Source organism: Myxocyprinus asiaticus, chromosome 26, assembly GCF_019703515.2.
Source record: "Myxocyprinus asiaticus isolate MX2 ecotype Aquarium Trade chromosome 26, UBuf_Myxa_2, whole genome shotgun sequence".
Classification (NCBI taxonomy): domain Eukaryota; kingdom Metazoa; phylum Chordata; class Actinopteri; order Cypriniformes; family Catostomidae; genus Myxocyprinus; species Myxocyprinus asiaticus.
Genome location: NC_059369.1, coordinates 7461406 through 7488517, shown reverse-complemented (window position 1 = coordinate 7488517; position 27112 = coordinate 7461406). Strand labels below are relative to the sequence as shown.

The following is a 27112-nucleotide window of genomic DNA, read 5'->3' as shown; positions in this document are numbered from 1 at the left end:
AAAAATCACCGGTAGATTTTTTTCACTTGTTTTGACTATAAAAACTCTGTCAGTACAGTAAGACAAAATACACATGTTAAAAATACATTCTCTGAAAAACCTAAATATCTTATGCAGTGTTGTTTCTAAAACAAGATCAATCAAATTGATCTTGTTTTAATGATTTTTAGATATTTTTACAGGAAAACGATACAAAAATTATCAAGAATATGATTTTTGCCCTAATATCAAAGGTCTTACTAGAAAAAAAAAGAAATATAATGTGAATTTTCTTGATATGAAAATATGACCGTGCCTGGTAACGTGCATGTAAAATGACTAGAAATAGCATTTAATTTAGCGTAAAGCTGACAGTTTACACAAGGTTTACTTCTATTTCTTCTGCTCCAAACTTACTTCAAACTTACTTCTCTGTCTGCTCGTATGAATGTAACACATCATAAGAAAGTGTTTCACCGCTGTTCAAATGCACTTTGGATCACATCATTTATATGTATAAATGTTTTCCATCTGAAAGGACTAAATATTAAATGAAACAAATGACAATAAAATGCAAAGTAATCTCTTCAGTAATCAAAATACTTTTTGAATGTAACTGTATTCTAATTACCAATGACTACAATTACTGGAATACAGTTACTTATATTTTGTATTTTAAATACGTAATCCCGTTATATGTATTCCGTTACTTCCCAACCCTGCTAATGATACAATAATAATTTTACAGAACATGAACCACTTTTGGTGTATTAATCATATCTCTGACTAATGTTCATTGTTTTATTAAATTGGCTTGAAGGAGTTGCTAAATTGTTGTTTTTTTCATAAGCTCCTCATTCCAAATCTGGAGAAATGCTGCCATCTATTCTGTGTCAGTGCATTTGTTTTGTAGGCTGTTAATTTAATAGCCAAAATATTTGGAAATATGTGAATGAGAAGAAAAAATTTGTTTCAGTAACAATGCACATTATGCAATGTAGATATCACGCAATTTTGTAATTATTGAAACATCCCATTTAAAAATGTAATTAATTGTTTAAATTAAAGAATTTGACATAAAAGGATGACGGAGTCATAAGGCTAGAAAAAATTAGCTTTGTAAAGGTAAAAAAAAATTCCCCCCATATGAGCCGTCTAAGGGCGGGAATTCATTTTCAGAAATAAATTTCAGGCCCTGAGTTTGGTATAATGCAATGTTCTCTTTTGGCCCACAGCCCTCAATCAAGTTTGACTTTTGGCCCTTTGTAAGAAAAAGTTTGGGCACCTCTGCTTTAGATTGTTTAGGCTTGGTCTTAAAGACACACTTTGAAAGTGTCTTTAAAGACACACTGTGCTAAGATTCAAGAATTCTGGGTACAAGTCCAGAATTATATCGGTGAGGTTTTAGATACTCAAATTTAATTCTGCCCCAGGCAATGTTTACTGGGTGATGGGGCGGTCATTAAACTAGGTGACAAATGTACAAAAAGCTGGGTCCAAACTAGTGTAATGATTGGCAGACAGATAATTCTTAGAGGATGGAATTCAATTGGTGCTCCCTCATTTCAAGAACAGTTCACCGAATTGGGCAGGGTGGCGGCATTTGAGAAGATGTCATATAAACAGCTTGGCAGAATAGATGCGTATGGCAAGAAATGGGACAGGTATTTGGCCCTTCTGGAAGACTCTCAGTAAGGACCATGTGGAGAGAAACAGAATTGTGGTGGTAATTATAAATTCTATTCTTTGTGGAATTATTTATTTTCTCTTTGTTTGTTGGTTTTTATATTTTTTTTCATCTTTTCAAATATTTTCTTTTGTTTATTTGCTTACATGTGTGAATGGTGTAATATAGGCTTTGACCAAAGGGATATTTGTTGAGGGACAGAGTGTGGTTGTGGAGGGGTAGGGGATATAATGGGAGTTAAGTTTATTCTGTGTGTACGTATATGCTCTGTTTATTCCATATTTCACTTAAGAATCAATAAAAATGTTAATAACGAAAAACAGCACAGAAAGATGCAAAAATATGTTCGGTGTAAACAACCCTACAGTAATGAGAAGAATACAATAATGAGAATCTCCATTGAAAATAAAGGAAATTATTAAAAGCTCAAAATTAAGAAAACCAGATGCATTACACTGTAAAAAGTGGGAACCTTGAATTGCTACCCTAATGAGATACAGTATTTCTACCTGATCTAACCCTTAAAATGCATATTCAGGTTCATTCAGTGATATTAAATAATATTTTTGACTTGAATTAAACCAGTTAATTTGTTAAAGCACACTTTTTTTTTTCAGTGTATGATAATGAGAAATTTGGGGAAAATGTGCTTAGTTGTCATGATATCTTAATTGTCCTTAAAATAGGCTTAATTTTCTTATTGAAAGTCAATTTTATTTTATTTTTTGTTTTTTTCTCTTTTGATTTTGAGGTGAAATGTGACTTGGACAGGTTTTCATAGGTTGATCCATATGACAAGTGCTCAAAAAGCTTATGGACACTTAACACACAGGTAGAGTGAATGACTGAAAGACAAATAGATACAAAGAGAAAAAGGAGGAATTGAAGGAGAGAGAGAGAGAGAGAGAGAGAGAGAGAGAGATAGAGAGAGTCAAGTGTTCTGTAATAGGACTAGAGTTGGCACTGACTACAGGACCATACACAGAAGAAACTCCGCCCCCTTCTTTCCCAGCCTATAAGAGTCCACTATGGAGCCGGAGTCCAGAAACAGATGAGTGTTCTTCCAGACCACTAACACTCTAGACACCCTCTTGCTGTCTGTGTCAGCCTGTCATTAACTGGACTGGATACTATCTTTTGGATACTTTTGTTCTCTTCTTTGGCATATGTGCATGGATTAATAACATAAAAATGTGCTTCCAGCAGTCATTGAATGAATTCAGCCATGGTAAGTTACCCATTCCCAACTGACTAACTTGCTGAACCTTGCTGGTTAACTTGTGACCCTTGGTGGAAGGACACTAATGAGGTGACGCTTTCAAGACCACACGCATACTTTGAAGGACCTTTCTCGCTGTGTCATTCTCTCTTTGGTGACATGTAAAATAGACACACAGAATGTCGGGCTAATTTATGATGACAGGTTTGGGTAGGGTCCAGGGAACACAGTGAACATGTACAGCTTCAGGATTTAGGAGCCACAAGAAGGTCCCGGCATGTCTCAGTTCTGCATAGCACAGCCTTAAAGGGATAATTCATCCAAAAATGAAAATTCTCTCATCGGTTCTTCCACTTTCTTTCATGGAACAAAAAAGTAGGTATTTAGTAGATTGTCCAAGCTGGTCTTTTCCGTGCAATGAGGTGGATGTGGACCAGGGACAATTATGGTCACCATTCACTTTCAGATAACTCAGTTGAGTTACGCAGAAGAAAGGGGCTTGAAACGACATGAGGCTGAGTAAATGATGACAGAACTTTCATTTTTGGGTTAACTTTCCCTTTAAAACTTCCCTTAAGCCTGCACTGATGGATTTTATTTAGCTTCTTTTGAACATCATTAAGTGAATGGTTTTGCCCTGCGTATTTCCTAATGTAATTGTAGGGTGTAATAATCAATGATTTGCTATGAAGAGCCCTGTCTCCTTAATAAGATTCTAATAAGAGGTTGTTTGACAGCATGTATTCACAGACAGTAAACAGAGCATGGTACACAGGGCTTCTAGCAAGGAGAGAGTCGTGAGAGGGTGTAGGAGGCTCATTGGACCGTTATAACTGGCTCACTGGATTATGTAAACTATAGATCATGGAACATTCCTGTATGGCTTTATTGTTTTCATCAGTAATTTCTCAGAAACGTCAGGGACCACAACAGTAGGATGTCAATCATCTAACAGTTATGTAATTTATGGTGTCAATGTTGGGTGGTGGTAGTCCACTGGTTAATGATCTGGGCTGCTTACAAAGGTTTTGGAGTGGTGCCATGTAGGGGTGACCGAGAAGCAATAGAGTCACACTATCAACACTTTGCCCTTGGGGAACCTCGAATTGCTACCCTAATGAGCTACAGTATTTCTACCTGATCTAACCCTTAAAATTTATTTTATTGGTATAGCCTAATGTATTCAGGTTAATTCAGTGATATTAAATACTATTTTTGACTTGAATCAAACCAGTTAATTTGTTAAAGCACACTTTAACATTTTTTTTTTTTTTCAGTGTATGATAATGAGAAATTTGGAGAAAATGTGCTTGGTTGGTTGTTCTAGTTGGTAGGTTTTGTGTAGTTGCTATGGTGTTGCAAAGGTGTTCTGAATAGTTTCTACAACGTTTTTAGGCTCTTCTACAGTAGGTGTTTGCTAGGGTGTTTCTAAGCGGTTGCTAAGGTCTGAGTGGTTTCTTATGCATTTCAATGAAATTTTGGGTACTTGCTTGGGTGTTGCTAGGCACTTGCTAAGGTCTTCTGAATGGTATATATAGTGTTTCTACTGTGTTCTAGCTGATTACTAGGGTGTTGCTAAGTGATTGCTAAAGAGTACATAGAGTGTTTAGGGTGTTCTAGCTGATTGCTAGAGAGTTGCTAAGTGGTTGCTAAGCTCTTAGTGGTTTCTGGTGCATTTTTAGGGATTTTGGGGTAGTTGCTAGGGTGTTGCTAGGCAGTTGCTAAGGTCTTCTGAATGGTTTATAAAGTGTTTCTAGGGTGTTCTAGTTGGTTGCTACGGTGTTACTAAGAGGTTGCTAAGGTGCTCTACCTTTAAGGACAATGTCTCTAGGACATTGTTAAGTGGTTGCTTACTGCACCAAGTCAAAAGTGTCCACAACCAAATATCTATGATGTTCTGGTCTCTAGATATTAGTCTGGTCCTGTCAGTGCAAGTTTATGGGAATTTTTTGAAGTTTTGACATCTGACAGGTGAAAGTCATCCATCTGGTTGATTAATAGCACACCTTTCCTCAACAAGCCGCATAATTGCATTCATGTATCTTTCATTGCATTAGAAAAACAGTGTGAGACAAGTTATGCATCAATGTTTAATACTTAGGGTTAGGTATATATATATATATATATATATATATATATATATATATATATATATATATATATACACACACACACACACACTCCTAGCACACCAGCCACAACACAAGCCTAATATTGTGTATTTCCCCCTTGTGCCAGCAAGACAGCACCAACCTGCATCTCAGGATAGCATTCTGAGATGATATTGTCATGTGTATTTTGTTGATTCGTGTCTTTTATTTTGAAAAGTTTAGTTCCTGTTCCCTTGTCATGTGATTTCATGTTTTCCCTTCATGTTCATGTGTCATGTTTTCATTGGTTTATTGTTTAATTATCTTGTTAGAGATCTGTTTGTTCATTGGTTTATGTTCTCCCATGTCTTGTATTTAAGCCCTCATGTTTTCCATTGTCCCTTGTCAAGTATTGAATGTATGTGGATGTGTTTTGGTCAAGTCAAGTCAAGTCAAGTCAAGTCAAGTCACGTCACGTCACGTCACGTCACGTTCATCGTCACGTCACGTCACGTCACGTCACGTTTATTGTCAAGTTCAAGTTTAGTAAAGGTAAAAGTTAGGGTTATTGGTTATCACGTTTGTAAATAAACTGCACTTGGGTTCTCTACACTCTGTCATCATCTTCATCATTTCCAGCAGCCAGCAAACGTTACAGAATACTTGAACCGAATAATGAACCCAGCAGTTCGGCTCATACGCCTACGTCAGGGGAATCGTCCCCTGGAGGATTACGTAGAGGACTTTTGCGCTCTGGCCAGCCAGGTGGATTTTAATGTGGTCGCCTTCAAGGACATTTTTAGGGTGGGGTTAAGTGAGCCGATCTCCTCCTTGATGCCTGGCGGTCGCAGTTCCCTCAGCCTGGCTCAATATATCGACCTCGCCCTACAGATCATTGGTTCCACGTTCACTGTGGGGGAGGCGGATGCCGAGCCAGAGTTCCACAACATGGCCGCCGCCGAGCCAGAGTTCCACGTCATGGCCACCAAACCAGAGTTCCTAATCATGGTCACTGAGCTAGAGCCATATTTTGCTCCATGCCACGTCACAGCAACACCTCAGCCTGCTCCATGCCACGTCACAGCAATGCCTCACCCTGCTCCATGCCATGTTACAGCTACACCTGAGCAGTTGGACCTGGAGATGGTTCCCACCCTTATACCCACCCTTAGTTCTCCTGAGCAGGCAAGGGGAACTTTCGGCCCTCCGAGCTCTGGACTTCGTCTTGGCCTGTCGGTCCCTCGACATTGCCTCAGCTCTGCGTCCCCTCGGCTCCACTGCGGTCCTTCAGCTTGTCGGCTTTGCAGGGGTCCCTCGTCCCTCCGATCTGTCAGCTCCACCGGGGACCTCCTTCCCTACGGCTCCACCTTGGTCCTCAGTCCCACCGGTTCCACCTCAGTCTTCCAATCCCCCAGCTCCGCCTTGCTCCTCTGCCTCCAGCACCGCCTTGGTCCTCCCTGCCATCGGCTCCACCCTGGCCCTTCGAGTCTTCGGCTACTCTCTGTGCACCAAGTTCCATGGATCTGCCCCTTGAGCCTCTCACGGCTCTGCCTTCCATAGCTCCGCCCCTCGAGCCTCTCATGGCTCCACCCCCCATGGACTTTGCCCTGGTCCCATGCCCCACGCCCCATGCCTCAAGACACCCCCCACACACCCCTCTCCCAGCTCCCTACAGAACTTTGAATTTATGTCATATTTTACGTGATTTGTTTGTGTTGGGGCGTCAGGAGCCACCCCTTAGTGGGGGGGATATGTCATGTGTATTTTGTTGATTCGTGTCTTATTTTGAAAAGTTCAGTTCCTGTTCCCTTGTCATGTGATTTAATGTTTTCCCTCCATGTTCATGTGTCATGTTTTCATTGGTTTATTGTTTAATTATCTTGTTAGAGTTCTGTTTGTTCATTGGTTTATGTTCTCCCATGTCTTGTATTTAAGCCCTCATGTTTTCCATTGTCCCTTGTCAAGTATTGAATGTATGTGGATGTGTTTTGTTCTAGCCAAGTCAAGCCACGTTATGTTTATAGTCAAGTTTGTTTCACGTTTGTAGTTAGGGATATTTGTTATCACGTTTGTAAATAAACTGCACTTGGGTTCTCTACACTCCGTCATCGTCTTCATCATTGCCAGCAGCCAGCATACGTTACAGATATTCTTCTCACCACAATTGTACAGAGCGGTTATCTGAGTTACCATAGACTTTGTCAGTTCGAACCAGTCTGGCCATTCTCTGTTGATCTCTCTCATCAACAAGGCATTTCCATCCGCAGAACTGCCACTCACTGGATGTGTTTTGTTTTTGGCACCATTCGGAGTAAATTCTAGAGACTGTTATGTGTAAAAATCCCAGGAGATTAGCAGTTACAGAAATACTCAAACCACCCCATCTAGCACCCTGACTGTATGAGTCCGCTATTTTAATTTTAACCACGTTTTTTTGACTGAAATGTGTCGTCAAAACCTTTACTCTTAATGTTACATGGCAGATCCAAACAGACACACTACTAGACACTACAAAAGATCAGTAATACAGATAGTGTCTTTATAAAACATGAATCATATTAGATGATTTTAGGAGCATAAACCATAAATGAATACCCTATATTACACAGTGTACAAGATCTGCTATGGCATTAATTTGGTTTCACATTGTTAATGTATAAAATAAAAAAAAATTAATTCACTGCTTGTTAATTTGTATCTATTGTACATTAAAAGACCCTCTCCAGTCGCAATGTTTGCATAGGTCACACTTGTGTTGTGTGAGTTCATCTGGGTTTCTAGAGTGGCTGACCTATAAGACGTTTGGTGTGAAGCAGGGCTGTATGAAACTCTTCCATCATAAAATGTTAATTAGGGGTAACGCTATATGTCTCTTGAGTTGCACAACATCTTTGTCACCATTGAGATGGGTAAGAGCTTTTAATATTTCCAATTTCCAATGTGATGTGGTACAGACTTGGAAGCACATTATATAACCTCTATATATGCAGTACATCTTTAAACCTGTTTTAAAGACAGACAGTAGCAAAGCCTGAGGGACAGACAGATCAACAATCAGACAGATACAGTATATCACACATAATAGGGTCAGAAATTAAGCATGAAACAAAAATGCCACTGAAAGTGACACAAGTTGCAAAGAAATGTATAATGTGGTGGCAAAAAATGCCCCTGTTACATCTACTGTATTTCTTTAAAATTCTGTTCTAGGAATAATTAGTGTCCTGGTTAATTGTTCGCATGAAGATTTTATTTTAATTAACTGATTAAACATTTGACATAGTTATAAAAAAGCATAGCATGCAGTATGCCCTCATAAAGTGGAAAAAAATGTCCCTGAAAATCAAATCCAGGGGAACTTTTGTCCCTTAATAATAATAATAATAATAATAATAATAACAATATTTATTATAATATTAATTATTATTGTTTTTAATCATTTTAATTAATATTAATTTTAAATAATAATAATTATTATTATTATTATTGTTGTTGTTGTTATTATTATTATATTAAAAAGGTTCATTTTGTGGACAGAACCTAAAGGACGCCCTTATTATTATTACTGTTGTTGTTGCTGTTGGACAATTTTTATTTTTATGATTTTGTGATGAATTATTAAGTCATGGTGTATGTTACACAGGACATAGGCCTACTGTGCTTTTTGTAATCCCAAATGTTTTGTATTAATAAAGGTAATATAAAAATTACATAATGTGTTAGTAATATAATAATAAAATATGGATGACAAAAATGTTAATGCACACAACACGATGCCGAAAATAGTAAATGCCAAAACATTTTCATGCTGGCGTTCAAGAGGATATATTGGCTGTACATTGTGTGATGGGTCGGGCGCACACATGGCAGTGCTGTGGTGTTGTTAAGCGCAGTCATAGTGCGGCATATTCGCGAGCACATGGGGATACACATGCTGCTGATGCTGCGCCGCAATCCATTCATTCCGCACTGACGCAGGACATGCAGTCCTGATCATTCTCTTCCAGCTCATGTAGCTCAGCTTAGCGACGTTGAGTGTGTTTTAAACCGTGTTTGGTACTTCATCAGTCAGTGGACATCTTGGAGTGCTGTTGGACTTTCAGATGGCGTTTGGACAGCTCGTGTGCGCGGGTGTTGCAGCATCATCCTGCAGTCTTCTGTTGCAGTCCTCTGCTCATAGCCATATGAAGAGACTAGGATAATATAATCATAAAGATTATTCTGGAAATAAGCGAGACGGAACACGGTGAGCGATTGATCGACCCAACTGCAGTAAGTGGAGCTGGATAAGAACATTCAGTCTGCATATCAGATCAATAGCTTACCTTTGTGACATTCAAATATGCAAAGCTTAATGTTTTTCTGTATAGGCTAGTTCCCCGTTACTCTCTGTTTAATTATTAACAAGTGACGATGTTATCCAAAATGTGAAAATAAACGGAAAATGTGCTAATCACCCAAATAAAAAAGATAGGCCTAATAATGTAAACAGATACATTTTCAACATTAACAACCCTCAAATGCAAGACAGACTATTCCAAATTAACTGTCAACATAGACCAAGCACTATTAGTACAGCAGCGCTTTAATGGTATGGCAATAAATCCTGACTGATGGGAACATTGAGATCTTTAGCAATCTGCCCCTACCGGCGGATCCAATATCAGCAACGACTCAGTTCATTGAGAAATACAGTCGTAATTTTATTTGTATAGCGCTTTTCACAACATATATCGTTTCAAAGCAGCTTTACAGACAATCAGGCATTAACAGAAAATGAAACTGTAATATCTATGAAGTCTTAAGAGTTATTGTGTTGTATGATTAAATATGATTGTGAATTGTGTATAAAATAAATAATTAAATAATAATTGTATTTAGAACCCATGTGAGCAAGCTGAAGGCGACTGTGGCAAGGAACACAAAACTCCATAAGATGTTGGTTAATGGTGAAAAATAACCTTGGGAGAAACCAGGCTCACTGTGGGGGCCAGTTCCCCTCTGGCTAAACAACATGAATATAATGCCAATATTAGTTATTTATGTGCAGTGCAAGTCTTGCACACACATGTGTAAACTAAGTAAGTGTTAAGGGCCAGTGTTTAAACAAAGATTTTTTATGAACTGTATGATTAATGACTAATGTCTTTGAAGTACATCCTGGATTAGCTGCAGAAGTTCACATAGATGCATTGTCCTTTGTTATCGCAGAGGTATAGATTATGAGAAATGTTTCTGAGAAATGTTTCTGGTTCCAGCAGACCTAACTAAAGCAGCCTAATTATGAGTTGATGGATTAATTGGGTGTATGCCTGGCTAAATAGATGAGTCTTTAGTCTAGACTTAAACTGAGTGAGTGTGTCTGCATCCCGAACAATGTTAGGGAGACTATTCCATAGTTTTGGAGCCAAACAGGAAAAGGATCTACCTCCTTTTGTGGATTTTGATATTCTAGGAACTATTAACAGGCCAGAATTTTGTGATCGTAATGAACGTGATGGAAAACAGCGTGTCAGAAGGTCACTTATGTACTGTGGAGCTAGACCATTCAAAACCATTCAAGACTATTTAACAGAATTTTTAAATTAATATGAAATTTAACAGGTAGCCAATGTTACGATGATAAAATTGGGCTAAGATGATCATATTTCTTGGTTCTAGTCAGCACTCTGGCAGCTGCATTTTGAACCAGTTGAAGTTTATTTATTGAACTTGCTGGACATCCTCCCAGTAATGCATTACAATAATCTAGTCTTGAGGTCATGAACGCATTAATTCATTTTTCAACATCAGCAACAGAGAGCATGTGTCATAACTTAGCAAGATTTCTGAGGTGGAAGAATGCTGTTCTACAAACATTGGAAATTTGTCTGTACGCAACGTTGTCAAAACGATCCCCGTTCACACGGATCCGCGAAAACGACTAAAAACACTGTATTATGCATGCCAGGCCAGTAGTTGGCGATGTCACTTTGTAAATAAACACTACGCGCCTGCGCACATAAGCAGTCTTCCACAGAGCGGTGAATACAAACAATGAAGATGGCGATCGCTGGTCGTAGTAATGATGCAGTAAATCTACATTTTGCTGGAGAAGCGTCAATAAACTCAAAATCTTGAGCAGCACAAACACAGTCCTGTAGTCTGGCATTGTAGTTTTGAATGTCTTGCGTGTTGTTTTGAAGTACTCGCGCGCATGCCTATAGACTGAACACGTAATACGCGTGCGCCTGACGTCATCGTTTTCACAAATTTGCGTTTTTTTATGTTTACACGGAGACGATAACAGCCGTTTTCAGGTCCCAAAACGTCGTTGTCGTGTAAACGAACAGCCAAAATGCATAAAAAGTTTTCCGTTTTTAGTTGAAAAGGTTGTCGTGTAAAAGGCCCCTAAAAGCACTGACCAAATTACTCCAAACTGACCCAATTAAAGAACTAAAAATGCAATAATTATATCAATAAAAAATGAAGTAAGTCAATGTGATTGTTGACTGTAGAAAGACAGTATTATGACAAAAAAAAAATTTAATTGAATTCAAACTATTCATGTAGGAAATCAAGCACCATTTGGATACTAACTTTTATTATGATGAAAAGCTAAATTATACAATGTAATTTGTGTGGCTGGGAATATTAGGAAATGTTTAAAACAATAACTGTGTTTCCTGGAATGGTGAAAATTTAAGATGTATTTATTTAATTGTTTATTGATTTAATGTGTAACTACAATTTCATTATTTCAAGTGCTCTGAGGCAGGGAGGAGCGCAAAAGCGTTCAATACGCATGCGTATTAACGCGTTGCAGCTTAGGCGGTTAGATATAGAAACGCACAGTGCGCATGCGCAGCAGCGCTTTATATACACACAGGGCTTGAACATTAGATCTTCACACACACTGCAGTCAGCACGAAGTACTCGTAGGGAGCGCATGTATACCTGGCCAAAAGCGGTTAGGAATAAAGCATACATGACACCCGCGAGAAGAGTAAGTTCATGTATAATGTTTTTATTTTACATGTGACTGTGTCTGTAGAATATATGTGGTTATTTTGTAAGGTAAAACGGGTTATTTTAACAGTGAAGGGCGGCGCGAGGATCAGACGCGGTACAATAAGCTTCTTTGTTCAGGTGACGCGCCGAAGCGTCCTCAAATCATGACGATTTTACACTTGAATCTTGTACAGTGTATAAAACGTTCATTTGTGATATTAGTAGTTGTGTTTCACAGTTATAATACCTTTTCAATTGATTTTTTTAGGTGAATTGGTGTTGATGTTAGTCCTGGTCGCTATTCGATATTGTTTTTGGTTTAACGCCGATATAATTTTGTTTATATACCTTGGATTTTCCCTCTTTTACTGGGTAATTGGTCGTATTTGTGTGTTTTGAGTATAAACAGTGTTTAGACCCTGAGCCGGTTTAGCTTTAGCATGTAGCCTGACAGTAAAATGGAGGACTAACTGAACAACAAAACCTTAAAAACATCCTGATCAGCTGTACACTTCACAAAACTACAAATAACTAACTAGCACTCTGTTACGTATTAGAGTGAGTTTACCTCATGATTGTTATTCTCCTTAAAGCCAACATACATCTGATCCTGTTAACATACTATTGAATTATGAATTCGTCTGTGCTGTTCTTCCTGCTCTGTTCAAGTGTTTAATGTGGCAGCGTATTGTCAGTGAGGGTGTTTATTTGTCAATGAATAGTCGATGTGCGTGTTGGTATATAACAATAATCTAGTAGTGGGTTTGTTTTTGTAACGCACACACACAAACACTTTCTCTTTAAATTATAGTAGTCCTAATACTTATGGGTAATTGACAAGGTTGTCCAAGCTGTTAAAACAAGAAATCTTAAAAAATAAATAAATAATAATAAATAAAAAAAAAAACTGGTTTTAAACACTTGTCATTATCAGAAATGTAATCCTTTGTGTCAAATTTGGTTTCATACATTTTTGAAAAACTTCATAGCATTTTCTAGTACTACAAAAACAAAAAAACAAAAAACAAATGTGTGATGTGGTGTAACCAAGTAAAAAGTAAATTAATACTTTCTTTGCACCTTGAATACATCAGAGTAAAAACAACTTCATTAATTTCCAAAAAAGTTTTCAATCAAATATTTTTATGGTCAAAAATCATCAAGAATATCAAGAAGTTTTCTCAGGGTTACACCACATGACTTGAACAACATGTGCTTTTTCATTAAAAATGTCATAATGAACATCAGATGTTTTTTAAAACTTCACGCTCAGTCTTGAGGGTCTAAAGGTGTCCGCTCTGTTTAATGGTTATTTTGGTCAACATAAACCAAAAAATGGCTACCATGTTGATTTCACCCAATAACTTTGATTTGGTGGACAAAAGCGTTTTTAAATATATTTTAGAACACAATTGTTTCACTGTTTAGTTTAAGAAATAACAAAGATTATTGTGCACTAGTCATGCCAACTTTACTTTTTTTTTTTTTTTACGGTTTCTGGCCACCACATGATTTTTATTTTTTTACTTTAAGCCCCAGAAAAAAATATCAATATGACTTTAAACTCAGAAATGGAAAATATACTCCTCATAGAAGAGGTGTATTCAAGTAAATGGTTTGTGTGAATTGCATTTTTAAGACATTTTTTCAATGCATTTTAAATGTAATCGATCTGGACAAAAATGAGCATCACTTCATTGATCATTAGGACACATGAATATAATATGCACCTGTTACCCTCTGTTATTGTATTTTATGATTAATTCTGTGAAAATAATCCACGGTTAAGCGCATGAAAAAGGTTTTATTTCTAGATCGCTAGCCTACTGTCACTGACATGCATTTTTTCTACTCCAATAACTGAACTAGTAAAGGAAGTTTGTGCTTTTTCTATGAAGGATGCTTCAACCTTAGTGTTAAAGTTGCTCTACACACAAAAGCATTTTATGGGCAAAACCCTGAAAATTGGTTACATTGAAAACATGTACATGATGTAACTGAACACTCATCATAGCAATATCTTACCTTCTGTTCTCTTCTTTTTAATGAAAGACTAAATATTTTCTTGGCCATTTTTGAAAGTGCACGAAACTTTTGAAATCGTGCTTTACCTTGAGTGGCGTAAGTTTCATGTGAACACTAGGAAGGACAAATCAATGCATGGCTAAACTCCGACATACCTGTTTGCCGGTGTTTTCCGAAATCCTGAGTCTTTTCACTGTGGAGAGAGCTCACGCGCTCATGGTTGCCAGATTGCGTGACTAAAGCGTCACCGTGGCAGAATATTTCCAAACTGTTCAAGTTTGAAGATCTAATTGTGCGATGACACCTAAAGAAACTTGGCAACCCCACACATGTCGAAATGTAATTCTGACCGGCTAATTGCCCTTATTTAAAGTCTGTTATTTATCAAACAAAGAAAATGAAATATTTTACTTGCACGATTAGTTCCAAGTAATACATTACACAATTGATCTAGGGGGGATGGTGGTTTTACAAGGGGGATGATTTTTGGTATTTATTGCAACAAGGGGGATGGCATCCCCTGTCAACTTGAGCCCTGGTTGACAGCCGTTTGGCTATCATTTCCCTCACACACAGTACTGCAACGTGGCTGAATCATCACTAATGAGACCTATGTTAATCCATTACATATGTGTTACGATCAGTGCGTGGTGTGTTTTACTGTTTGGGGAGGAGAAACAGGAACCCATGACATCAGATAGCAGCGTAGGGATGTCAAAGATGGGGTACCAATGCACACAGGAAACATTCGCCAAGGTTTCAGTCATAACTGTGTAAGATGGAACGATTTCATTCAGAAAGTTCAGAACTGAACAATCAATTGTGTGTTTCTTAGTGTACCCACTCTACCCTGTTTTAAACAAGTGTGTTCAGTCTAGATTATGTTAAGTCCACTTCACTATCCTTTATACTGTCTCATTAAGTTTGAAAGTGGCTCAAATTCATTCCAGCATGGCGAGATACGTCTCGCAGTGTTTGTTCAATAGAAAAGGGAGAGTGTATAATAAGTGTGTGTGATGAATGGAATTATAATCAGCTTTGTGTTTTCTCTCCAGAGATGCAGCAAGTTGCTAATATGTTGTTTTTCTGCTGTTTTGTAGGGCACCCCAGCTTAAAATGGAGGATAGTTTCGATTGTGACTGCGGTGAGCTGGAGCCACCTGATCAGTGAGAAGGAACTGTCTCGCTGAGAACAGCAATTCCCTTCAGTTTTCCCTGGATCTGGTGCTTAGAAAAGTAAAAAGCAAAAAAAATAAAAAAATAAATAAAAATAGAATATTCACCATTTATTTGGACCGTTTGAAAATGCTGCTACTCAGAGCCAGTCATACACTGAAATTTTCTGCACTGTGACAATGGTTTTATAGGTAGTGACTTTAAATTACGTTCAGAGTTTTTTGATTGGCCTCCAAATTCATTCCATAACGCCCCATTAAACTTTGAAATAAAACAAAATTCTCCCACAACCTACGTAGAAAGCTGCTGAAGGTTTTTCAGATGATGACAACATATCTTTGTAACATATCCCAATCTGTTCCCGTTATCTCTCTGAATACGCTGTGACAGCCGGTCAGGTGCCACTCGAGTCCTCTGAGGCTTGAGGTTTCTCGTCTAGCTATAGTTGTTGCAATCAAAATCTGCTGCATATCGGTTAAATCAGAAATCCTTCCTGCTATAATATCTGCACAGAACTGCTCCACGTGACCAGAAGAATGGCAGAGAAATTTGAAAGTCTTATGAACATTCACGGCTTCGACCTGGGCCCACGCTACATGGATCTGAAGCCGCTGGGCTATGGTGGAAATGGCCTTGTGTTCTCTGCCGTTGACACAGATTGCGACAAGAGGGTCGCCGTGAAAAAGATCGTCCTGACCGACCCTCAAAGTGTCAAACATGCGCTGCGCGAAATCAAGATCATCCGCAGGCTCGACCACGACAACATTGTGAAAGTGTTCGAAACGCTGGGGCCCAGCGGTCGGCGGTTGACGGAGGATGTTAGTTCTTTGACGGAGGTTAACTCGGTCTACATCGTGCAGGAGTACATGGAAACAGACCTCTGTAAAGTACTGGAACAAGGCTTGTTGTCCGAAGATCACGCACGGCTTTTCATGTACCAACTGCTGCGGGGACTCAAATACATCCATTCAGCAAACGTGCTTCACCGTGACCTCAAGCCCGCCAACCTCTTTGTGAACACCGAGGACTTGGTACTGAAAATCGGGGACTTTGGACTCGCCAGAATTATGGACCCCCACTATTCCCACAAGGTATTTATTTTCCCTTCAGATTTATTTCAGAGTCTATTTTCAGATGGTTTCTTGTGTTTGGCTGAGATATGAATGGGCTTCCATTCTAGTGTTGTCAAAAGTACCGGTACTTTGGTACCAAGGCGATACTAAAATAAAAAAGATGTAACGGTACCAGTGTTTCTGCAGTACCGGTGGTACTGAGCACCGACTCTATCCGGTACCAGCGTGCAGTATGACTGACAAATGACAGCTTTAAAATGCTCACAGGCTTCATTTGAACACGTGCTCTGTTACTCCTTTTACATTGCAATGGAAAATTAATCCAAGTGACATGTCCTAATGTGATTTATTAAACCGCTGAAGGCTGCAATCTTAGCATGGATGAGCGGAGTACTTTGAATGTATAAATCCGACCGCTCTTACTCTGGAAACTCCACAGACATTGAGAATCATTCACGTTGTATAAGATGACAGAGCAGAGCACTAATCCACTGTGAACCACACAGCACATGAAAAATATATTTATATAATTAAATCCCAGCATTTGCGCTTTAATCTCAACTCAAACTTTATATAGCATTTTAAACAACGAGTTGACCAAAGTGCTTTACAGTAATAAAATTTAAAACATAACATTTCAAAATGACCACATACACAAACACCAGTAATCTAAAATATAAACACTCCAAAACGGTGTCCTACATTTCATTTGTCAGACTCAAAGAACGGTGTAAACAGATGAGATTTCAGACGTGACTTAAACGTTTTCAATGATCACACTGGACTGTGTTGCGAACTGTTTACCCGGTAAAGTGAAGCTTCCGGCAAAAAACACCCGTCACAATAAAAGCAAGATTTATAATAAAAGCTAGATGCCTGAAATTGAAGAAAATGAATTAAAATATATTACAACTGTATAGTAACATTTTATATTCACTGTAATAATAATAATAATTAATCAAAATATCACAAGCAAGACTGCTGTTGAATAAAAGTTTGGCAAAAAAATGCAATGACATGTTGAAATGTTCTATTTTCACTTGTCAAAAGTTACGAATTTATTGATTTGACACCATTTTGATGAATAAATTTAAACTTTAAAACATGTTTTGGAAAATAATAATTAAACTAATTATTAAATTAAAAATAACTAAACTGGTGTGTTCAATAGCACGTTATAATATTAGCATATTTTTGCTGTGGTATAGAAATTGGTATCGAGAACCGTGAAATTTCACTGGCATCGGTACAGACTAAAATTTTGGTACCGTGACAGCACTATTCCATTCATTGAGTCGTTGTGTCACAGGAAGTAAACAGTAGTGCTGCAAGAATCCCACAGTTCTTAAAATAACCCCTCAACTTCCTGTTTCTGTCAAACCCTTTCCCGTACCTTAACTTCCAGTGCAGTTTCCGCATGCAAGAAGTTGTATTCCACTACTGTGCAACTGGTAAGTGCGTGCCTTGTGTATTCTGAAAGGAAGCCGGTAGGAACACTTCAGAAACATCATGAAAAGAACCCCACAGGTGTTCTTTCATCATGCACAATGGAAACAGAGTAGAATTTCCAACATTTATTCACATTCTCAATTGGGAAATCTGAATAGGGTTTAGAATTCAGCAATCTGCTTTGCCATTCATGTCAATGTTTTTTAGTCTGTCTCTTGTTTTTTTTGTGTGTGGTTTTGTATGTACGTTGTGGAGAGCTGGTGGTAATTGTTTTGCTGGATTCAAGTGTACACGTGTCTTAAATTTGTCATCGGTTCTCCGCTATGGCCTCACATGATCCATATGCCAGCCAAATCTTCTCACGTGCATGTACTCCGACTCCGTCACCTCCTTGGGATCATTTTAGAGAGAGACAGAGCTGTTCCTGCTTAATTTCTGTGAATAGCTGCAAACTCTCGCCACACACATTCTGCTCTGGGTTTTTTGTATGGGGAACAAGGAAATAGAGGGACAGTGTCAGGTTCTGGCTCTGTAATTACTAAGCACAAGACTTTGGTGAAAGTGTCAGCTGCTCTGCAGACTTTTGATTACTTGCCAAAGTTTGAGAACTGAAAGATCCTCAGTTCAGATTAACTTGTTTTTTTCATCATATATGTTCTTGCTGAAATAAACTTCGAAAATAGAGGGTATATATATATATATATATGTATGTTAGGGATGTAACGGTTCGGTTTGTATCACGTTTTTAGGGTAATGGTTTCGGTACGGTTCTGTATTTGCAGTGTACAGAAAAAAAAAAAAACATTACTGCAAAATTTGGTAACATACACTTCAACAGGTTTGCCCTGAATAAAAATTATTGTTCTACAGTAACTATAGTTTAACTGGTATTTGTTGTAAAAACTTAGTAACCACAAAATCAACATGGCTACTGTCATGTTTACAATATATACTGTAGTATAATCATGGTTACTATATGGAAACTACAGTATAACTGTTGTAAAACCGTGGTTGATTGTATCAAAACCATGGTTTCTGCAAAGAAACCCATGACCGCAGTCATGGTTACTACAATATTACTATAGTAAAACCATGGTTTAACTAAACCCTTTTCTCGAATTAATCAACATTTTAACTTAATACCTGCACTATTATGCTACATGCATCGACATAAAATGCATTTCAAACTATACTGCACATATATTCAATATTCAGAAGCTGTACATCACTACAGAAGGAACATTTCTATTAAAATGGATACGAGGGATGCTGTGATGCGGTTCAAGTATTTTAATCATACGCGGAAATCACATCATCGTCAGCGGAGTAGGGAAACATATCATTGGCACTGAGCATCCCAGTCCCTTTAGTTATTGTTTTATGCCTGTCCGAATCAGCACTGAGTGCTTGCACATACTCCCTTTAATTTTTAAGCAGTTTCGGCTCATCTGCGGCTCTTTTCCCGGTGATTTCGGCATAAATGATCATATGTCAATGTATTACCAGTATACAGCACTCGTGTCGAGCGATGTCTGCAAACAGTGCCTGTTTTGTAAATGTTTTTTGACAGAAAATGTTTCCAGACAGGAGACGTGAATAACGCAGGAGGTTTCTCTATCAGCGGCTCATTTTCTCCACTTGCCATTTTCAACTACACACAACACATGCAGAACAGTGATGTCATCAAGTTGACCCACGTAAAACACAGGCGGAGTGTATCCATTTACAGATCCATTCAGGTGCATTAGCGGAGGTTGTAACTTCGCATGTCTATTTGACGCTTTATTTTCTTCACAAAACCTTGTGCTCCAGATGCGTCAATAAACTTGAGGTGAACCGCGGTGCCAATGCTTCCCGAATCGTGGGTGGCAAACCGTATGGTTCGGTTTTTTACCGAGAACCTTTACACCCATAATACATGTACATTATTTGTATAATTTATTATTATTTTTTTACTGATTTTCTGTAGAAAATCCTTCCATCTGGATGATGCCCATGACAGCCGTAGTGCGCCATTGTATGCTCGCCACACACCAGCTGTTGGTGGAGAGGAGAGAGTAGAGTGGTGCAGCCAATGGGATGAGAATTATTGGGAGGCCATGATTAAAGGGATAGGTCACCCAAAAATGAAAATTCTCTCATCATTTACTCGCCTTTCTGGCATCCCATATGTTTGACTTTCTTCTGCAGAACACAAATGAAGATTTATAAAATTATATTTCAGCTCTGTAGGTCCATACAATGCAAATGAATGGGTGCAAAAAATTTGAAGCTCCAAAAGCCATATAAAGGGAGCATAAAAGTAATTCGTATGAGTGGTTAAATCCATGTTTTCAGAAATATGATAGGTGTGGGTGAGAAACAGATATTAGCCTTTATTATACCGATATATCGGCATCGGCGTATATTTTTCCGATGTGCACCGATAGGAAACCTTTTTTTTTTTTTTTTCAGAACATATAATGCAGAAAACAATGCTTTAGAATTGGTGTCATAGCGTAGTTTGTCCAGTAGAGCACGCTCCGACTCCATTGTTTACAGAGCTGACTCTGAACTGACGGTGGTTCTGCAGACAGGGCGGAGTTAAACGGTGCGGATTTGAGCGATCTTTTCTCCGTAAATTGCTAACTAATTTGTGAAATACATATTGGAAAGTTAATAAATTACCCCATCATTTTATATAACTAATATAACGTTAACCCTGTCCCTGACAACCGTCACTCATGTCTGTTTGCTGTTAGCCAGCTATAGTTGTCAGTGCAGTCAGTAATGTAGCAGATTGAAAGGTAAACATCAGAGCATCTTTTTGCAGCTCAGCAGACAATGGTGCGGTGGTGGATTGTGTGTGGTGAGTGTTGATTTCACTCTATGTTGTTATCTAGTTGGTGAGATGCAATGCTGGAAAGTAAATAAAGTCCATCTTTTACTCTCCGTGACAATGAGCTTATAGCTAACTAGCTAATCACCTAGCTACTTTCATTGTTGTCAGCTGAGTGGAAGCTAATGAGTAAACATGTATTCACCAAACTGTTTTGTTCAGGATTCACAGTTTGGTACCCCTTCATCCGAACAATTCCAGTCGTTGCATTTACATAATGTAATATTTAAAAGTCTGGTTTTCCAGACATTAAAATAAAATACGTAATAAAAGTAGATTTAATAAATAGTATATTTACCCTGTGTAAATAATAATATATAGGAACTGTATCTAAAATAAATGAGGGGTGATGAATACTAATAAAACAGGCTGGAAAAATAGACATATATTCATTTTAATATCCTAATATATATATTATTTTGAATGTGTTGAAACTTGACACTGGGCGACGCACCCTAAAACGGCACCGTTAGATCTGTTTCATACTGAAGTAATTTTTTTTTCTCTCTCTCGTAAATGTAAATGAGTGTAAATGCCAACAACATCATACTGATGCCTGTCAACCAAAACATGAGCTCATTGATGTCATTAAATATCAGTCTGCTTTTTTTATTCCATCAGTTACTCCTGGTTGGAGGCTGCTGTAAATATTTAGTTTATACGAAGGGTTACTTCCACATAAATGTAATGGTGCAACGCTCAAATATTTAGTAGAGCATAAATTGTGACTTAGTGCCCATTTACGCCACAACTAGGCTAAGTTGTAATGTACGTATAGCTGGTGCAACCGGCCTCTGATGTTTATTTAGCTATTTATTTTATTTACATTTTCTTTATTTTAATGGTCAGCAATTGACTGATACTAAACAGTAATACTGATGTTTATTAAGCTATTTATTTTATTTTTATTTAATGTTTATTTTCTCAGTGTTCATTTCTAGAATTTGTTGACAGTGTATAATAATAATAATATAAAATGTTCTTTGATAAAAATATTTAAGAAAGCAGCCTTCTGAGTACCTTTGCATAGTCATATCGGTGCACAATCCACATAGAAAAGGACTTTTCAATCCAGCTCAAAAATTAACTATATCGGTGAATTTTCCCTCTCTAAAATCGGTATTGGTCTCAATCCCATACTGGTCCGGCTCTAGAAACGGATCAATATTTTAGTAAAAAAAATGTATCATAAATTCTTCTCCCTGCCCAGTACGGGGCGATATGCATGAAGGACTTAAATATTGATCTGTTTCTCACCCACACCTATAACATCGCTTCAGAAGATTTAACCCCCAGAGTCCTATGGATTACTTTTATGCTCCCATTATGCGGCCTTTGGAGCTTCAAAATTTTGGCACCCATTCACTTGCATTGTATGGACCTACTGAGCTGAGATATTCTTCTAAAAAATCTTTGTGTTCTGAAGAAAAAAGTCATACACATCTGGGATGGCATGAGTGTGAGTAAGTGATGAGATGATTTTCATTTTTGGTTGAACTAACCCTTAAGCAAGGCCAATGGGGGGAATTTTGCCAGGACATCGGGGTTACACCTCTACTCTTACAAAAAGTGCCCTGGGATTTTTAAATACCACAGAGGGTCAGGAACTCGGTTTAACATCTCATCCAAAGGACGGTGCCTCTTTAAAGTATAGTGTCCCCGTCAATGTTAGGACCCACACAGACCGCAGGGTGAGCACCCCCTTTAGGCCTCACTAACACCTCTTCCTGCAGCAACCTTAGTTTTCCCCAGGATGTTCGCTTCAAAACTGAAGTACACTTTGGTCTTTACTCGGCCTCATGCCATCCCAGATGTTTGTAGAAAAATATGTCAGCTTTGTAGGTCCGTACAATGCAAGTGAATGGTGGACAGAACTTTGAAGCACAAAAAGGCAGCATATAAGTAATCTATACAACTCCAGTGGTTTTAATCGATGTCTTCAGAAGCTATTTATTCTGTTCAGGGTCAGAACAGATCAAAATATAACACCTTTTTCACTATAAATCTTCACATCAGCAGGCTCCTTTGAGCAATTATGATTTCAAGCTTGATTACACTTCCTAGCGCCATTTAGGAAGTGTACAGGAAGTGTAATCGAACCTAGAGACTGCAATGGCAAGATATTCAGTGAAAATTACATTTTGGTCTGTTCTCACCTTAAGTGAATTAGATCGCTTCAGATGACAGGGATTAAACCACTGGAATCGTATGGATTACTTTTATGCTGCCTTTATGTTCTACACATCTGGGATGTCATGACGGTGAGTAAATGAGAGAATTTTCATTTTTGGGTGAATTATTCCTTTAACACAAAGTATGCACAAGAACTGTAATAGCGACGCTTTCCTTCGCAAGCACCACTAACAAAACTTTTTCATACTCCAGTCCCTCTATTTGTCTTTGCTACTCCCATTCCTCTCTCTCTCTCATTTTCTCTCTCTTTGTTGCGATGTATTGTCAAACTGCTGTGTGCCCACTTTTGCTGACCTGTTTAAGCAGTTTTGTGCATTGATAGATGGAAAAAGGCAGTCTGTGTGTGATGCCTCTGCGAAAATGACAATTTCCTGCAGTCAGCACTTTAGTGGTGGCTTGTGGAGTTTTGTGGAAAGCAAATCTCAACCCAATGTGGTCTCTAGTATTAAATTCACCACATCTTACTGCCAATGCATCTGCTTTTCCATTGCAATTTTTAGAATTTCTCTACATTAGATTATTAAGGGAAAAGTTCTCCCAAAATGAGAATTGTTCATTTACTCACCCTCAAATAATTCCAAACCCATCTGACTCTCTTTCATGGAACACAAAAATATATATTTTGCATGAAAAGACCAGCCAGAACATACTGTAAATCTCCTTTTGTCTTCCATGAAAGTCATATAATATGAAGGTAAAATAGTGCCTAAATGGTTTGCAAGTGCAGTGTAAGATTTAAGTGTAAATCAAATTTCAAGTGTAAAAATAAATTGCATGCGCATAGGTTTTTATAAAGGTGTAAATCAAGTTGCAAGCGTAAGAAAATAATATTAGCAATACTTTAATGCTTTCTTAAGTGTAATTCATGTGTTGTGGATTTGCGCAATGTGGTCTGTGTTCTTCGGACTTCATGTTTTTTTCACGCTTACACTTGACACTGTTTTTGCACCTAAACATGGCCAAAAACATTGCAAACCTACAATCAGCGATATGCTAGCAAAGAAAGGGTTTAAAGAACAGCAAAACGGATTGACCACATAGAACCAGTCTGTATGTGTAAAATAAACTACTGCAAATATATAAATGTGTTTGTGGCATAAATATTTTCCAGAAATAATCCGATATACACTGTTCCGTTTTGTTGAGCTCACACTTTTGTGATATCACAAATTTCTCACTGAAAAGAGTTTTGCAAGCGCAAGGGGGAAGACGGGTCTACCAGTAGCACAATAAAAGAATGTGTATGTATTAATATTTCAGTTTAATATTTAAGAGAGGAGAGATACCCAGAGGAATGACGCTGAGCCTTATGAAGCAGCTGTCTGTCACGTTGTTAAACCAATCAGGTCAGAGTAAACTAGTCAAGGAAAACCTCGTTTGTTTACTAGAAGCAGGTAGACCCGCCTTCCCCCTAGCTTGCAAAATTCTTTTCAGTAGTTTATTTTACACATACAGACTGAAGGTGTCTCGTTTTACACAGGACGCGGTCACTGCGCTTTCCCAATTCATTTTCAATGAGAGAAAGGCGGCAGGTGGCAAAACGGAGGTAGCAGTCGAAGTGGCGGCACTTTCCAAGCTCGTTCATGAAAATCCTGCCGCTTTGTGCACGACAGCTTGTGGCACACACTGCGCAAGATACAAATATTTTATCTGGCTACCGCTTGTCACTGACCAATCAGAGCTGAATTTATTCACAACCAATCAAACGACACATGGTTTTTAAGTAATCAAAAACAACATGGAGACGAATATACTTGCTGTTGCTGAATTTCCTCCTGACAAATAATGTTTCAGAGCATTTATAGAGACATGAATAGGAAAACAGCCTCGTGGAAAGCTGTGAGGGGACGAGTCGGTGGACGAGTCGGTGTACCAGGTGAAAATAGACAATGGAAACATGTATAGCTTATGTTTGGAAAATAGTAATGTATACAAATTGGCCATGGACTTTATACTTGAATTTTATCTTCTGCAACAGGTATCTGAAACATCAACTTTAGATAAACAGAAAATACAATTGCCCAGTGGATTTTGTGTTGTGGATTTTTAATGTTCATTTGTAGCCCTCCAATTTAAATTACTGATGTGATGTTATTTATTCTATACCAATTTGCCAATAAAAATATGAAGTAACATGCTGTCTGTTTTAGTCATTTAAAAAAATGCGGAACTTTTGAAATTTGGAGACATGTGGCAAGACACCATCAATATTTAAAATTACATTGTTTAGCCTTGATATTATAATTGTACATTATATAAAAAATAGCCAATTACAATATAGTTATAAAACATTTTATAAAAAAAAATATGTAGCATGTTATTTAAGTGCAATCACTTGCATGAAAACTAATACAATATTTACAGTAATCACCTCATTACGCAGTATCTGAGCTGAAGCAGTGGGTGGCATTATTGCACTTCTGGCGCATTTCGCACCACTTCTCGTGTGAATGGAAAACGGCTGTACAACGAGAAGCGGCAAGATCGCAAGCAAAGCCTGCTGCCCACCGCGTCCCGTGTAAATCCGCAATTAAGTGAATTACATTTAAAGCGTTAATGTATTGCTAATAATTTTTTCCTACGCTTGCAACTTGAAAACATTCTGTGTGCACGCAAAACAGTTTCGCTTGCAGTTTGATTTACACTTTCACAAATCTCACTCTGCGCATGCAAATCATTTAGGCACTATTTTAGCTTCATAATATAATATCTTTTGTCAGTTAAGAGATGGTAGAATCCGATAAAGCCGGTCTTCCAAATGGCCAACATTCAGTAAGAAAGGGTTTCTGTCACACACAAACGGGGTCAATTTTAAAGGGTAAACATGATCTACATGCAAGCTATAAATGCAAATGGGCCATTTAAGTGCTAAACATAAGCTAAGGCTCTCTGGCTGAGAAATGTTCCTGTTACGAGTATGGAATTACTAGTCAGAGCTGATGAAAGTGTAATTGGAGAATGTTTGAACATTGTTTCTCAGATCCGGAGAAAGGTAATGATTCGCCTGTGATTGGAGGCCCTGTCTCTAAAACCCTTCTATGTTCAGACTGTAGTGTAGGATGTGGATTATTGTATAATGTCAAAGATAATTTTTGCAAGAAGTAATTTTATTACATTCCTCCATATGATGTTCTTAAACTGTCTGACTTTTGAAAGAATGTTTTTAAAGAAAAAATACCTGTACCTGACATAAAATGATCTTTTTAAAGGGGTCATCTCATTGAGAACATGATTTTTCTTACCCTTTTAAAATAGTTATACGTATAATGTACATATAATTGCTGCTCCTATCCCTAGTGTGCTGCCTTGCTGTCTACTGCCTATACTGGTAGTTACTTTTTAAAGGCCAAAGTATACTTCGGGTTTCTGTGTGCCGTGTACAAGACTGCACAGTGCACGTGACACAAATTTCGTCATCAGCACAATACGTGCAGACTATTTTAAGATTTATTTTAAGATATTTAAGATTCTTATTATTCCTCCCATTTTCTGCCCTAAAAGTGTGTGGGTGGCAAAAACTGTAAGTCCTAGGGGTCAGGCGCATAAACGCACCCCCATCCATCTCTGTGTGGTGCTATAATAAGGCTATTTACATTTTGACCCATTGCTCTGGAACCTTAATGGCTAGAATTAGTTTCTTTTTCTTTTTTTTTTCTTTTTTTCTCTGAATCCTTGAGTCAAACCCTAAAATATCTCCGATTTCATTTCCATCTATAAAATTTTTCTGCCCTTTTGAATCTTCTGAAAAATCTACTTTTTCGTACTCCGTGTAGACTGTTTGTCCAATTCCCACGAAATTTCGTATACATCATCTATAGACCCTCATGGTAAAAAGTTACAATTTTGAGATGTGAAATCGATTTAAAGATATAAGCGAATCAATTTGTTCGGTTATGCACAATTTGATTCATTGACTAATAACCTGTCAACACAGCCCAAATGTGATTAAACCCGGTACACATAGTCAACAGGACATTTTGAGCATGCACACACATTTTCAAACAATGTTTTTTGCGTATGCATGCCATGTTTATTGCCTGGTGGTATTAAGATGTGTATTAGCAGGTGCCATCACCATTAACACCTGGTAATATGCGTGTCTCTTTACCAATTGTGTTTTTATTTTGAGGAGAGTCTCTGAATTAATGACTGCATACATAAGTCATTACGTTAGTATTTTACTGGATGATTAGTGTGTTACTTTAGTCTAATAAAGGTCAAAGTATAATTAGAATGCGAAAAAAGTGGTTCATCTTTTCTGTGAAGTACTTTAAGCACAAACATTACGTTTAGAGCAGAATTGTCAGTTATTTCAGAGGAGTAACTGCATTAGAGCTTCAGAGATGTGTGTGCT

The 27112-nt window shown here is 37.9% G+C and overlaps 1 protein-coding gene across 3 annotated transcripts in view; it reads left to right on the top strand.

The window, feature by feature from the left end:
* The first annotated feature begins 2764 nt into the window (after window positions 1–2764).
* LOC127417023 (mitogen-activated protein kinase 6-like) overlaps window positions 2765–27112 on the top strand; it is a 36025-nt gene continuing 11677 nt past the window's right edge. Inside the window, exons 1-2 of one of the 3 annotated variants that reach the window (XM_051656709.1) lie at window positions 2765–2894; window positions 15091–16256. In XM_051656709.1, coding sequence (XP_051512669.1) covers window positions 15702–16256 — 555 coding nt within the window. In that variant the 5' untranslated portion in view covers window positions 2765–2894; window positions 15091–15701. Of the gene's footprint in view, window positions 2895–9118; window positions 9248–11850; window positions 11961–15090; window positions 16257–27112 lie in introns of those variants that run through there. The other 2 variants (XM_051656708.1, XM_051656707.1) reach the window with 2 other exon arrangements.